Source organism: Pantherophis guttatus, chromosome 2 (assembly GCF_059756535.1).
Source record: "Pantherophis guttatus breed Tessera chromosome 2, ASM5975653v1, whole genome shotgun sequence".
In the NCBI taxonomy this organism is placed as follows: domain Eukaryota; kingdom Metazoa; phylum Chordata; class Lepidosauria; order Squamata; family Colubridae; genus Pantherophis; species Pantherophis guttatus.
The window spans coordinates 221,286,810-221,303,162 of NC_142064.1; the positions used below are offsets into that span (position 1 = coordinate 221,286,810).

Here is a 16,353-nt window from a genome sequence, read left to right on the forward strand (position 1 = left end):
GATTAAGTGAATTGTGCCTGAATTTATGACCTTTTTGCACTGTTGTTAAGCAAATCACTACAGTTAATTAGTTGAGTGGATGTTAAGTGAATCTGACTTCCTCCACTGAATTTCTTTGTTTGGAAGCTGGTAGGAAAAGTCCCAGGTGGTGATCTTTGCAGATGTTGCAGTTGTTGTACATACATGCTGAAGTGTCTAAATTTTGATTCTGTGACCATGGGGATGCTGCATGTTGTAAGTACGAAGATGGTAGTCCTCGAATTACAACAGTTCATTTAGTCAACGTTCGAAGTTACAACGGCACTGAAAAAAGTAACTTATGACCATTTTTCACACTTATGACCGTTGCAGCATCCCCATGGTCACATGATTTACATCTGGCTGCTTGACAACTGGTTCATGTTTATGTCACTTGCAGTGTCCCAGGGGTCATGTGATAATCTTTTGCGACCTTCTGACAAGCAAAGTCAATGGGGAATCCAGATTCACTTAACAAACGTATTGCTTAATGCATTGTAAGCCGGCCTGAGTCTCCGGAGAAGGGCGGCATATAAAAATAAATAAATAAAAAAACCAAAAAAAATATGTGTCACTAACTTAACAACTGCAGAGGTTTATTTAACAAATGTGGAAAGAAGTCATAAAATGGGGCAAAATTCACTTAACAAATTTCCCACTTAGCAATGTAAATTTTGGGCTCAATTGTGGTTGTAATCTGAGGACCACCTACACAAGTGACTGTCTTCAGTGCCATTATAACTTTAAACAGTCGCTAACTGAATGGTTGTAAATTGAGGACTGCCTACTGTATATGAATTTCTGCTTATGTACACTTGACTAATAAGCGGTTTTTTTCTCTGGTACAGGAATATGAGTTTAAAAGAAAGTGACTTAACATTTTAAATTACAGGTATCTGCCTTCTTTCTTGACTTCCTCTTTCTCTTCATTTCATACATATGTATTTTTCTTTTCCTACTTTCATTCAGTAATTCATGTTCTGTACTATTTAGTTCTCTTACATTTCAAGTTATAATCTTGCACCTCCTATGGTTGTCTCCATCTGGAACCACAGAAACTGAATTCCATTGCTCATCATGCCTTTGATCAGTCAAAATCTTTACATAATTTTAACACCAAAATAAAAACTGCCTGTTTCTAATCTAACTTAGAGTTGCACTAAATTTTTCTCATTCTTCTCTTTATTTTAATGCTAATTAAAAATTAAAATCTAAAATATTGTCTTACCATGTTGTATCTTCCTCCATTCCTCTTTTGGCACAGTGAGTTATTACTCCAGGACTGTTTATACAGTTTGTGGGTCTGCTTGCATCCATTCTCCTTAAAAAAAATAGAAGTCTCTGTTGAACATTTACAAAGAAAAAAACCCTGACAAACTGCAAAAATGAAAGCAGAAATGAAGTGAGCACAAAATTTACTGAAGTTTACTGATAAAAAGTGTCATTATAACCACAATAAAATAAGAAAACTATTGGGTAAGTATATTCTTACTTAGCAGTTGGTTTGATACTGTATATTGTTTATAAAACCTGTCAAATACTTTTTAGGTGTTTCTTTATAAATGAAATATTATAGATTGCTATGTGGCCTGGAAAAAATATTAATCAGTTAAAATGATGTGTGTTATTTATTTTATTTATTTGATTTCTATAGCTGCACATCCCCACAAATGAATCTTGACATCCTGTTGCCTACAAGATCACGTACAGATAATCCTCAATTGACAACCATTCGTTTAGTGACTATTCAAAGTTATAATGGCACAGGAGAAACTGGAAGTGTCGCGGTGAGACTGGCTGGAGAAATATTGGGCTCCAACGAGCCCCACGAAAATCCAGCCAGGCAAACTGCTGTCCGGTGGTCTGCGGACCAGAACTATCCTGTAGGGATGGTGCCTTGGACGACCAAGAGGAACAGGCAAGTTCCTCAAAAGGTCAGAGGCTTCTCTTCGAACTGGCGGCAGGGGCGGCGGTCATTGAAAAATGACTGCTCTGAAGCTGGGGCAACCGGACTAAGTTGTTTGTGCAGGAGCGGTGTCTGAACGGAGTGCTGGTACTGAGTGAGTGATTGGCCAACTCATAGGTAAAAAAGAAATGTTTTAACAATTTTAAAAGGTGTTCTGGAGCAGAAATGAGCGGCTAATTGGCATTTGGGAAAGTTAATGGAGGGAGAAGAACAAAGGGGAGATTAAAATACTAAAGCCCAAGAAAGAAAATTTTACAACTAGATTTAAAATTGGATTTGGAGAAATTAAAAATAATAAAAGAAAAAGAAACCCAAGGAAGGTACTTTTTATTAAAATATTTTTGACAGTTTTGACATTTGAAGGAAAAGAACAAAGAGGAAATTAAAATACTAAAGCCCAAGAAAGAAAATGTTATAACTGGATTTAAAATTGAATTTGGAGAAACTATAAACAACAAAAGAAAAAGAAACATGAGGAAAAGAACTCTTAATGTGGATTTAAAATATTTTTGATAGCTTGGATACTTAGTTGTTCTCAGAATATTGTGGATTTTAGAGAGACGTCTGCTGGTGGAAAGTGAGTACTGCAATATTGGTGGGAAGATAGAAGAAAAAACAACAGCTGTGACAGTGATTTAATCTGGAAACTGTGAGAACTTTTAAGGAGTTTCTGTTTTTCTGAACTGCTTGGTTTCAACTGTCAACAATTGTGGAAAATAACAAAGCTTTAATTTGGAGTGGATTGGATAAATATTTGAATTGGATATGATTTGGAAATAAAAAGAGACTATATGGACTTTAGAATTTCAATTAAATATTAAGTAAAAGTGTTAACAATTTGTTAAATTGACAATATAGAGTCTTGGATGTGTGAAGAATTAATTGAGATATTTAAAACTATGTGTGAATCACTAAAGGCTAATAAAAAGTTAGAAATTTTGCTGGAACATACAGAGCAGGAAAAAGAGAGTATAATTGAGGAGCAAGAAAATAATATTGAAAGAAAAGGAATTGAAAGCAAAAAGCAGTTAGATGATTTCACTGGGATTAACAGTGGCAAAAAAAGAGTGGATGGGGGGAATATTCCTCCAAAAATAATCAAACAAAGGGAAAAGAAGGAAAGAGTGGAAAGAGACTAGGAGAAAACTTGGGGGGAACTACTCGAGTAATATATTTAAAAGTGAGAAAAAGGATTCAGGAGAAAAGACATAATAAATATATTTTAAAAAGAAGAAGAGATTGTTAAAAGAACAGGATAAAAGGAGGAAATTACTAAGAAATGGAATTTTGGAGAGACCAAGAGAAAATGGTTAAAGAGGGGAAGAATAGTGGAAAGGAGGAAGGGGGAAAAGGTATATATTAGTAGATTTAAGGGAATTGTATTAATATTATTAATTGTGGAAGGTCAATTAAGTTAAAGGATTTTAATGTAAGAAGTCAATATGATGATGTACATTGCTTATAGTAAAACAGAATAGCAGATGAAATATGAAATATGAAATGGTAATTGGGTTTAATTATGAAGATAAGTTAAATTAAGAGACAAAATTGGAATGTTAAAAAGTGGGATTGGTATTTTCAAAAATATATGCTGTAAATGAAGAAATAAGATAATTAATTGATGTTATTGTAAGAAATTAGGAATCAAGGGCGGATAGTGATACTGTTTATATATTATGTATTAAGAAGAGATTAAGATAAGATGTGGATAGTCAATTAAGTTAAAGGGTTTTAATGTAAGAATTGAACATGATATAGTGTATATTGTGTATAGTTGAAAAGTGAGGAATTTTGAGAAATATATTTAGCAAATGGAGAAATAAGACAATTAATTGATTCTATTGTAAGAATTTAGAAGTTAAAGGGCTGATAGTGATATGGTTGATGTATTATGTATTAAGAAGAGATTAAGATAAGATAAAGAAATATGGAAAAAGAATATTATGGCCAAAATTGGAAATATGTAAAATGTATTGGGGAGGGGGGAGAGATAAAATAACAAGACATGGTGAAAAATGATGAATTTGTGATAAAGACGTATATAAAAGGGATAAATATGGAAAAAGTGATGTATAAGATGCAACCCAGTCAACACTGTTCATAAAATATGTATAATGAAAGAAAAATTTTAATAAAACTTATTTACAAAAAAAATAAGTTATAATGGCACTGAAAAAAGTGACTTGTGACTGGTCCTCACACTTACAATTGGCATGTGATTAAAATTGGTAACTGCCATGTATTTAGGACAGGATCATGTGATTGCCATTGGCAACTTTCCCAGCTAGCCTCCAACAAGCAAAGGGGAAGCTAGATTCGCTTATCAACTGTGTGATTCATTTAATGACCATAGTGATTCTCTTAATAACTACAGCAAAAAAATCATAAAACTGGACATGATTCAGTTAACAATAACTTCACTCAGCAATGAACTTCCAGTCCCAATTATGGTCGTAGAACTACCTGTAAATAAATTTAGAGAAGGTACAGAAGTATTTCCAGAGTTTAATGCTGTATTACTATTAATTTCCTGAGACACAACAGTTTGAAATATGGCTAAATAATTTAACTTAATGTGGGATTATGTTTTACAAATACAACAAATCCTCTGATTATAACCAATATAAATCATTGTTCTCAATATATAATTCTCAACATTGAGAATATTTGCAAGAGCTCTATTTATGTATAAAAAATTATATAGCCACCCAGCTTTATGTGACATAAACCTAGGCAACTTACGAATAATATGGTGGGTTGATTTCCACTTGCTATGTTATTCAACAATACAATATTTCCTCAATTTCAATATCCATCTCTGTATTAATGTATTCATGAAATGTATAGGCTGCCCCAATCAATCATGATTCCTAGATTACAAAATAAATCACAAAACATGAAAGCACAAAGATAACAAGTGCGGGGGGGAAAAGATTCTGGAGAAGCAATGCCAATTTTTAAAACACACAGATAACATATATACACATGAAAGTACATCACACATTCTAACCAAAAGACAACCAGGGGAAACAAACAGGTCTTGAGGGGTTATTTAAATAAGGTCAGAATGGGGCCACATGAATCTCAGGGGTAATGCAGGTCTAGAGGGCAAGTACTGTTTTAGCAAGTACTTGACTTAAGTAATTCATACTGCAATCTGTCTCTGAGATACAAATATCAGAAGACAGTTTTCCTACTTTTCTGACTGAATTAGCTGACCAGGAAGTAACTTTGCAAGCAATTTGCACATGCAGGTACGTTTCTGGATGTAACTAATCTTATCAGTGAAGGAAGCGGTTACAGTGTACTGCTTAATCTGTAAAAGAGATACATAAACAAATAGGCTTATGTTCCCGGCACTGTTAATAAAGGCAATTCTGGTTCCTAGCAGATTCACAAGCATCTGGCTTTGTTGTTATGGCTACTTGAGCCAAAATGTTAGGATAAACATCAAAGAAAAAGTGCAAGATGCAGGCAAATGTGAAAAGAGGACCAGCATATCTGATCACTTTTGGAATACAGTTGCATATATGGATGGACTTCAATAGGATTTATTCCTAAATGCAAATGGAACTGGATAATAAAACAACATAAATTCAATTAGCTGCCACAAAAACAACCCTTGTTTGAATATTCTCATTTGTTTCATTTGCCAGCAGCCTTTCATGCAACTGTAATTACAAAAGAAAAAGGAGAGACTGAAATAAACCTCTAGATTATGAGTATTAACTATGGAAAATTTCAGATCCAAAAGGCAAATTTGGAGACATATCTTTTACAATCATACTACCCCCAAAAACCAATATATTAATTCTCATATATTTTTGGATTATACCTAAAAATTCCAATAGGGCAAAAGGGAACAGGGGGTTTTGTGCCAGACAACTGTCACGAAGCCTCTGAGTTCTGCCATACTACTGGTCTTTCCATTTCTAACATCCAATGTATTATAAAATCCAACGTGCACCTACATATCATCTTTACCACCTGCAAATCTATGCTGCTTTCAGGCCAATGAGTATATGCTTGTGGGCTGCAGCATTTAGAGATTTTTTTAGCTTTTTTTAAAAAAATGTATTGTTTTAGCATAGAAAATAAAATACAAACAAAACAAAAACAAAACAAAACAAAACACAAAACAAACAAAAAACAAAAAACAAAAAAACAAAACAAAACAGAAACATATCAACCCTAACAACAAAGGGAAAAAATAGTGTACAAAATAGTGTACAAAAAAGAGAAAAAGTGATCAATTTTCTTTAGCCAATAATCTGATGTTCAAACTAGCCAACAGTTGATCACCAATAACTGGTGAGCCAATGAATGCTCACTTTTATGGTTTCAAATGGTCAACTATGTACTGAATATACTGCTTTCGGAGGTTACCGTGTATCATGAATTAAGAGCTCTTCTCAAAAAGAGAAGCAAGTAAATTTATAACATCCCCATATAGAATCCCTATTTCTGTTCACATGTGGTTGTAAATATCAGATTGCTGCTTTGCAAAATATTTCTCTCCAATAGGCTGCTATGCAGCAATTGTAGGAGAAATTGGCTTTCTCCTCCAGGAGGAATTGTTAACTATTAACTGAGAAACTTCAAAAGCCTTCTGGTTTTCTGCCAGATTAGTGTTGCAAAAGCATTTTAGCAAACCCTGCAAGGGTGTTGCGTGGCAGCAAATCCTGTGAGAGCACCTTGCCAGCAGAACTGTATCTGCTGATTTTTTTTCCTTAGTTGGGTAGCATAAATGTTACAAAGAAACTATGAAAAATAGGAGTTGGCAGACAGAATCTCCAATGGGAAATAAAACTACCCACTGATGTAAAATGAACTTGCTGAAATGTGAATTTCATCCTTCTTTTTCTTTGAAGCAAAGGAGAGAAAAGCAAGTGGCTTTTCCAGGGTGGCAAAGAGAAGGAACTTTGAGAAATGTGTTTCATCAGTATTGCACAGACAACGGAAGTCTATAAAATTCAAGAGGAAGTGAAAAAACAAAATACGAAAGCTTAAAAAGTTGAAGTGTAGTATATTTCTAATCAATGTTAAAGGTGAAAAGAAAAAAAAGAATCTTGCTGATATAATAAATGAAGGCACTGAAAAAATAGCACTCTTCTATCAATTAATCTTCCCCAAAGCCAGCACAAATTGCCTTTGTTTGTATTTCTGAATGCGTGCCAGGACAGTTGGTGTTACCATATTATGCCCCAAAGCTGTGCAAAGTAGAAAGAACTAGAGTCAAAAGCAGCATTGAGAACTTAACTTCATAATTTATACACTATTAACCTTTAACTTCATAATATTATACATTACTAACATTTAACTTTATAATAATATACACTATTCGCCTTTAAAATTGTGAAGGTTAAGTCAGAAATACCCAGCTTTGTTTCTAGCTCTTCTAAACAATATTGCAAGAATTTTTGTAAAATATCCATCTTTCTAAAAGGATTACGTAAATCTAAACTAGATTTTTTAGCATACTGGCTGGGGAATTCTGGGACTTGATATCCACATATCTTAATGTTGCTATAGATGGAAGCACAGGTCTACAAAGCATTTGATATTTACTACTAGTGCAGGATTGATCAATCTCCCATTTCTCAAACTATACAATGTACAATGCAAATTATTGGTTACTATGGAAAGAATAATGATACCCAAGAAAGCCCCTTTCTATTGTAGCACCTGCCCTTTTGAAAATCATAGCCCCAAGATCTATGTTGCACAAACTGAAATAAATCCACTGCTGCTGGACTTGATGACAATTATAAGAGGAAAAAGCAGTTTTGATAAGCTTTTCAGTTCAGCAAAACAAAATAAAAAGAATCATTTTGCACATAGAAAAAGCAGGAAAGAGATGATTCAAAAAGCATTACTAGTGGAAAGAGGCTGACCTCAACCTGCTATGGGTTTCTACATTTTTGAGCTACTTCAAAAGGCAACTTGCCAGGGATGGTTTTCTTCAGTGTCTGCCTAGCAATGGAGGAGGATTTTCTGAGTTTACAGTGGATTCTCAAACAGAAGACAAGGCTTTGCAATTTATTTTAATTCATTTCATTCCTGGACCATATTGTATAAAGCACTTTCAGCATTTTTGTTGTGGGTTATTAAAACAAAACCCAGAATATATAATATGGTGCTCAAATGCTCCACTGAGAACCACTGTGTTCATAACCCCACTCCCTTTGTCTATAAAGTGTCTAATAAGACTGTATTTATTTGTTTTTGTTTGTTTAAATGTATTGTTCACCCAACTCCAATGGATTCTGGGCAGTGTATAAAACTAGGGAAAGTTTTTTAAAAACAGCTTTAAAACACTGAATCCTAGAGGTAGCGCTGACTAAAGAAATCTAATAGACAACACAAAACAGGGGCCCCTGAACAAATAATAAACAACAGACCCAAACCTGGGGCCAAAGCCAGGTTTTCAAGGCTTTCTGGAACCCCAGGAGAGAGGGTGCCATTCTTATTGCAGGGGAGATGCTCTTCCAGAAGTGGTGGCTGCAACAAAGAAAGTACATTTCCTCAGTCCCAAGATGGCAATGTTTAATGAAGGGGACCTGGAACACACCCATTCTTCTGACTCAAATTGGGCAGGCATAAGTAGTCAAAGACAAGCAATCTCTCAGATCCCTAGCCCTATTTTATTCAGGGCTATATAAGTAACAACCAGCATTTGAATTGCACTCAGAAACCAACTAGCAATCAATCACATAGCCAAGGTGAGAAAGGAATACACAAAGAGGTGCCCAATATTGCTTATGTTGTTGAGCCTGCTGTAGCTTCTGGGGGTTCTTCAAGGGTATATGTTTGAGAAAGTTGTCCAAAAATGATATATCTAGACTTTAATGCAACCCCATTATCTGTAGGTTTATAAACAGAAAAGGGTCACTTGGTGTATTCTAGCAGTAGAATGTGTCAAATGTTTTTTTAAACATATGTGGATAGATCAATATATTATTTGCATTCAAAAATATATAAAGTGAAAATTGTTGTACAGTAATTGAACAAAAAAACCCGAGATAGGCATCTATAACCTTCTTTCAGAGAGTAATTTCAATCTAGGTTTGGGAATACTGCACACATTAGCAACAAAGATAAAATCAAACTAAATATGTCTGAGGTTTCAATACAACAGGTTCATCCCAGATCCTCTCTAATGATGTTATAATAATCTGCATCCAATCTGCTTCACCCAGTTCTAATTTTAACTATTTGAGATAGCAATAAATGTAGGAATTTACTTACTTTTTCCATATGTGAAATTTCTGGTTATTTTTATTTAAATGACAGAATGGGCTACAAAATATAAACAATATATGATATTTCTTAAATTATATTCTCTTTATCAATATTGTTGAAAGAGATCAAGTATCTCTATGTTGAAATATATTGAAAAAGTTAAAAAATATCAATAAGATACTTACTTTTTCACATGACTGTATATTCCCTTATGTGGAAGGACTAGTTAAACCATAATCCTCAACTAAAGATTGGAGTGTACTTAAATATGTTTGTTACATCTGTCCTTAACATAATTTCTAGCATCATCAACACAAAGAAAAGTTTTTCCTTTTCTGGTATTAAAAGAAGTAATTGTAGAAAAACCAATCAATTACTGTTTTCAGAAGAATTAATACGTAAGCAATTTCAAAAGGAATCAAAGCAGAGGATTTTTTAAAAAGACATTAAAAGTATTATTTTGATTTAGATACAAAAACTGTGAAGCAATCCATTCATTTCTCATCCAGAATTCTAACCTTATATTGCCAAATTCATAGCAGCTAGCAAAACTCAGCAGTGAACTTTCATTTATCTTGCAAAACCAATCAGGTCAGACCTCATTAGAATTTGGATTGGAGACCCCTTGGAAATCCCAAGGCTGGGAAGCTGAGAAAAACATGTCAGAATAAGGCAATGGCAAACCACTTCCATATCCTGGCCAAGAAAACAAAATGGATTGTGTAGTCGCCAGGAGTGAAGCTCAACTTAGCTCAAAGGACATTTACTTCTTTATTGCCAATATAACATTGTATTAAGAAACACACTCACTGGGGACCTGAATTATGAAGTTTCACTATACAATCATGAAGTCTTGCTGGCCGTAAATCCCATTATTGATTGCTTCCAGATGATCAACTCCTGACCTAATGCTGCCATTCAAAAGGCATTTTGCAGAAAAGGCACTCTGCAGCATCAGGTTGAGTCCTACATATTCCAGTGGCATACTTCAGTCTACCATTGGCATCGTTGTTACTTGTGCAGAAAATGGGAAAATTAGCAAAGGACTGACCATGCCTCTAGATTTTGCCACAATAACATCTCATCAATACAGATTTCTTATATGGTTGACCTTTTTCAGTTACTAGTAACTTCTATATTAACACTGCCACATGACAGAAATTTACTATTTCTTGCTTTAGAGAAAAGAATTCTGGATTTTTCAATGTAGTCTTTATTACTGGAAACACAGAGAAACTTCATACCAAAGGAAGCAAATGTGGGAATTCTGTGAGTCAGATGCAACATGCATACTGGTGTCTATACATTTATATTTAATTTTTGTTAGATTTACAGTACATATATTCCACCTTTAAGGTGCTGTGCACAGTATTCTTTCTCCCATTTTTTCTCTATAACAGCCCTGTGAGATAAATTGGACACTAACTGACCAAAGTCATCCGGTCATCCAGTGAACTTCCATTAACCACATTCGGTTAGGAGAAAAAAAATACCCAAGTATCCATTGATCAGAGAACACTTTAAAGCCTGAGATTCATATGTGTATGTGTGTGTCTATATACATATATACAGAGACAAGGCAAGCAGGCAGACAGACAGGACTAATTTCATACATGACTTCTAGACTATCATCTTCTAAATTAAGGCTGTATAAAAGTGATTTAGAGTACTATCTATATTGGATCTCCTTCAACTCTGGGTCACCATTTTTCAAAAGCAGTTGTTGCTTGATTGAAGCTGTTTTTATAATGTGTTAAAAGTGTCATACACCAATGCAAAGTGTTATCATTGCAGAAGAAACTGAAGGATGTTGAAGATCATGTGTTTTATTATCTGAACTTGCAGGAACACTATATGCTACAGGGTTCTGCAATCTGGGAAAAGCTGAAGGCTACTTTAGGTTTCTTTTTTAAAAAAATATGGATTTTTTAAAAAGATTGCCGTTTTTAAATTACTTGTGTGCTGAAAATTAAAGAAAAGTGACAGCTGACCCTCAACACAAACTTCTGTCTGCAAATGTCGTCCTCAGACATAAGGTGAACATGGGAAGAAAATGTTACAAAACCAGTTCTGCTACTGTACTCTAAAGATACTTCCACTGATATGAATTACAGTACCACTTAATTAGAATATGCATTATTCAACAGTACATGGAAACTGCACTCAAAGATAACATTCCTATGATCACAATCGGAGGGGGAGTATATTTAAAAATAAATCAACATATGCCATATTTCTCAATGTCTTGGAATTTACTACTGTATCTATTTCACTTCAATTTTGTCACTAAATTATAATTCGCAGATAACCCTTTTGAGTGCTGATATGTTATATTTACATATTTTTTGGCTAGGAAGAAGAAATATGATTTAAATAAGAGAATAGCAATAGCACTTAGACTTTATATACAGGCCCATAGTGCTTTACAGCACTCTGTAAGTGATTTTACAGTGTCAGCATATTACTCCTAACAATCTGGGTCCCTCATTTTACAACCTCAGAAGCAGTGGTGAAATCCAAATTTTTTTTACTACCAGTTCTGTGGGCATGGCTTTGTGGGCGTGATGTGGCTTGGTGGGTGTGGCAGGGGAAGAATACTGCAAAATACCCATTCCCACTCCAGTCCAGGGGAAGGATACTGCAAAATCCCCATTCCCTCCCCACTCTGTGGTATTTACTGATTCTCCAAACTACTCAAAGTTTCCACTACCAGTTCTCCGAACTGCTCAAAATTTTTGCTACTGGTTCTCCAGAACCTGTCAGAACCTGCTCGATTTCACCCCTGCTCAGAAGGATGGAAGCCTGAGTCAATCTTCAACCTGTCACGATCAAACTCCAGACTATGGGCATGCAATTCTGCACTCTAACCACTGCACCACCAGAACAAGAGATAAAGACTATTATTATTCCTATGCTACTATTAACAAATTCTAAAGTAAAAAATGGAAAATAAGTTGGCTCTAGTAATACCCGATCATCAAACTCTCCTTCTGAGCATGTGGACAGTTACGTGGTTTCTTTGACACCAATGTGAAACGAAGACCTTTTTCCATGATTTTCAACTTTCTAGTCTTATTGCTCTGAAATTTTCAGGAAGGTTCTATCCCAGTATTAACCAAGTTTGACCCTACGTAGTTCTTGACCTCAGATAAACTTACCCAGGTGCTATCACCTACTGAGATATTCTAGAGGATACTACTCAACTACAGTATTTCAACTCTAGCCATGGTGGCTGCAGCAACTGGGACATCTCAATCCCATGAAAAAGTTAGATAATCAAGAACAGGTACAAAGCCTTTTGTGGCTAAAGGCTGCTTAAAAAACAAAATAAAACATACACACATGGTCATGAAAAACTGCAGCGGGATAGTGATGACTTCTCTGAATACAGGCCTTTTCTTCCAGTTTTGGTTGCTGAGAATTTAGAATAGGCACACTATTGGAGGTTTAATATATCTACTTATTCATTAAAAATAGAAAATTGCACTACTTTATTTCAATGTTTTCTCATCAAATTTCAGACATTTTAGATCGTGTAGAGTGAAAAAAGCTACATAGGTCTAGTCATTGGTGACCATGCCTGATTTAGACCCAATGGCTATGTTAATGTATTAACAAAAGCAACTTTTTGCTTTTTATTTCATTTTGAAAACCTTAAACTATGACACATCACAGATCTATTTATCAGATTAGAAGGCACTCATAAACATAATATCACTGAAAATGTATGTTTGCCACATCTGTTAACACTTAGTCATTATGATGATAAACTGTATCACTTGAAATAGAGGTCCATCTGCAATCAGTTCCCAAGTGAAATCTTATGCTGACACACTATCTTGAAAGAGGCATCTCCAAAAGTTTATTACTGTCCTTAAGTTCATAAGTTATTTGGTTTTATGTACTGAAAAGTTTTTGATCTTTAAAATATTTGTAAAGCTGTTTAAAAATAAGTACTCTGATAAAATAATCATATATATTTGCTTCAGTAGTAGGTTTTACTTATCCTTGCTACCGGTTTGGAACTGGGAACTCGCACGTGGCGCTTCTGCGCATGCGCAGAGGGTCCATGATGACGTCTGGGCGGGTGGGCGGAGCCTCCCGCCGCTGCCACTACCGGTTTGCCCGAACTAGGGCAAACCAGTAGAAACCCACTACTGATTTGCTTGGTAGATTTTATTTTATATTGTTTCCAAGTCTACCGCATGCCTTGCATTGTTACAATGATGTAGAGTTTGTCTACTAATATAAAAATATGTTCTGTTGTATGTTTTGGTAATAACCAAAGTACAATTGAGATTTGTTACAATTAATCATTGGACTGTGGTGCACAGGTTGTCACATTAACCAATGGCTATTTTATTTTATTATACTAAGTGCTCTACAGAACAATCACAAACTTGGTTTCCTACAGAATGGGGTACAGACACTTGGCATTTTTATTAATTTTGAAATGCAAATCTTTGCATTAAAAAGTTCTGAATGCTACTTTCAGTTCTTTGGAAATATTATTATAGTTCAGATGTGGACAAGATTTGTTGGTTGGAGTCGACATTTAATGTCTGAAGGAGGCCAATAGCTACAGAGGGTGAAATTGTTATACAAGATGAATGGAGCTGCATCACACACATTGGTACAAACAGGATTTTTCTGAGTTGGAATTTAAAGCTGAATACAGTTGGAATTCTCTGAATACAGTTTTAGTTGGAATTCTCCTTGCTTACAGAGATCAATACCGAAATAAAGATCACATTTTTTGATAGAGGTTTCAGTTTGCACTCCAGCAAGGCTTCCTCAACTCAGCAGCATAGAAGTGAAGACTGTTTTACAATATTTATAGTCTCTGTGGAATTTGAATTCTTTGGGGTTAGTAACTGCAGACTTCTTGGAAAGTATTAGTTTGTTTGCTATTTGGGAAGGGTGCTAGTTCTATTCTTATTAAGCCTATTTTTCATCTTTAAAGGATGGGAGACCATTTTAGCATTGCACCAAGTTAACAATTTGCAATGGTACAATTTAAGAGGACTCCAGGGTCTGCAATTGTGGGGCTACATGTCTATCCTTGTTATAGCTAGGTATCTGGGTAGATGCTAGAGAGAGTACAATTCCAAAAGTTTTTGAGGCTGACCATCCAATTCACAAGACTGTGTTCATATAAATTCTATTCTGCTGCCATTTTCTGCATGTTATAGTTATCAAGATAGCTAGTATCATTCTGATTTAAAAGATACATAAAGCAATTGTGGTCATGAGGTATCTTGTTAAAGGAGGGATTTGTGGTTCTCTGGAACCTGCTTAACTCCCAACACAGTCAGTGGTGAAGGATGCTGGCAGTTGTAGTTCATCAACCCCTGGAGAAGGTAAGGACTTTGAGCATTTGTAGAACATGGATCTAATAGGAACAGATGGATGCCATGTATATTCAGCTTCAGCCTCCAGGATAAATGTGTGGTACTGGGCTGTACAAAAGGATAATGTGTAAAGATTTCTTAAGCAAGCCGGTATTTTTTTTCCCCTGTACTTTTTTTGTTCTTTTCAAAGACAGGCTGCAAGAATAAACAAGATAAGCCGGTAGGAGTATCCCTGCGCCTTGAGATTTTCTCAGAGGGCCTCCCTAGGCAGCGGTAACTTTTATCGGTTGCATGTAAATACTTTGGGGTTTTAATCATTTTTACAAAGATAAGTCTCCTAGCACTTGCTGCTTCACCGTCCAAGGGATTTTTTTTTACTACAGTATGTAAGCGCCTCCGCTTCTGCAACAAGAAAACAAGAAAACGGCCGGGATTATCCATTTCGAAGCCGGTTAAGGATTGAACTCAGGAGCATGTGAGCGTCAGTCTCCGAGGCACAGACTGTACTGAGTAGGGAGAAGCAGAAACGGAGGGTTTCTGCGGCACAACAAATGCAGGAGGGGGGGGGACCACCATCAACCCTCACCCTTCTCTTCCCACCCCCACCCCCACCCCCGCAAAAATAAAAAAAATAATTAAAAAAAGGCACCCTGGTCTGAGCTCAAGGGAATTTTTCAAACTTCCCCAACTTCAGCTTATGATTGCGGGAGGTGGGGGGGAATTCTGAGAGCGCAACTCCGCCTCTGTAGGGATACAAACCGATTCGGGTTTCCCAACGGTTGCTTTTCGGTCGCCAGGATCTCCTTTGCCCTGCCTGGGGTGAGAGTCTCCTTTGACAGGAGGCAGCTGAGTCCCCGCCCTGGCCCCAACGAACCCCCCCTTCTCCCCCCCCCACCATCCAGGTCTTCCCCAGCGACTCTCCCTGCGCCGAAGCCTCACCTGGTACTTTCGGGCTCTTCCTCGCCCCCCTGCATGAGATCCTCAGAGCTGCGGGCTAAGGGCGTCAAGGTTCCTCCTGGCCGATCCCGCAGCCACCTGGCAGCTAGACGCGGGGTTGTGGGGGAGGGGGGGAGACTCGGGGCGTGACGTGGGTCCACTTTCCCACCCCCACGGAGAACTTTTTTTGCGTGCGGCGCGGATGGTTCGGCGGGAGGCGGCGGCGGCGCTGGCTCTATAACCCCAAAAGCAGCTCTCGCAGCCCGGCATCAGCGCGCGCGCACGCCCACACACGAAACACCCACCCACACACGCACACTCACCATCCCCACAGCGCGAGAATAACAGGAATAATATAGTTCTTTCCACCCACCCACCCCGCCACTTGGCCTTGCGGTTGGGACTTGTGTCCCCGCCCCCTTGGCTCGGCTTCCCTGCAACTGACACCCGCCTCACACTTTTGAAAGAGCGAGAGCGGCCTGAGGAGTCGTTGAGGCGCGCGCGCCCCGTTATGGGGTGGGGGTGGGGGTGGGGGGGGAAGGAGGCGTATTATTATCGCAGCCTCGTGAGCCTTTTTGGTTTTGGGGAGGCTTTAACTCCCGACAATGAGCTTCCCGGGCAAAAAACAAAACAAAAACCGTTTATTTACATCTGGGCGGCCTGGAATCGTTTCCAGTCAGTCCCCCTCTTTGACCCGGTTCTTTCCTTAGTATTATTGTTCGCTTCCCCGTTGTGATTTCGTTTCGTGTCATCCGCCCTTATTTTATTTTGTTTTGTTTCGAGGGAGTATTCAGAAGGAGTTCCCTCTTGGAAGTATCTGTGGTTATTATTACGTGTCGA

At 37.0% G+C, this 16,353-nt stretch overlaps 1 protein-coding gene across 2 annotated transcripts in view; it reads right to left on the reverse strand.

The window, feature by feature from the left end:
• The window catches only part of ARHGEF3 (Rho guanine nucleotide exchange factor 3), a 134,662-nt gene extending 118,707 nt beyond the window's left edge, over positions 1–15,955 (reverse strand). The window contains exons 1-2 of one of the 2 annotated variants that reach the window (XM_060688323.2): positions 15,517–15,955; positions 1,247–1,339 (exon numbers count right to left, since the gene is read on the reverse strand). In XM_060688323.2, the coding sequence (XP_060544306.2) occupies positions 1,247–1,339; positions 15,517–15,551 (128 nt within the window). In that variant the 5' untranslated portion in view covers positions 15,552–15,955. Of the gene's footprint in view, positions 1–1,246; positions 1,340–4,726; positions 4,813–15,516 lie in introns of those variants that run through there. The other variant, XM_034436806.3, reaches the window with a different exon arrangement.
• Positions 15,956–16,353: the final 398 nt, after the last annotated feature.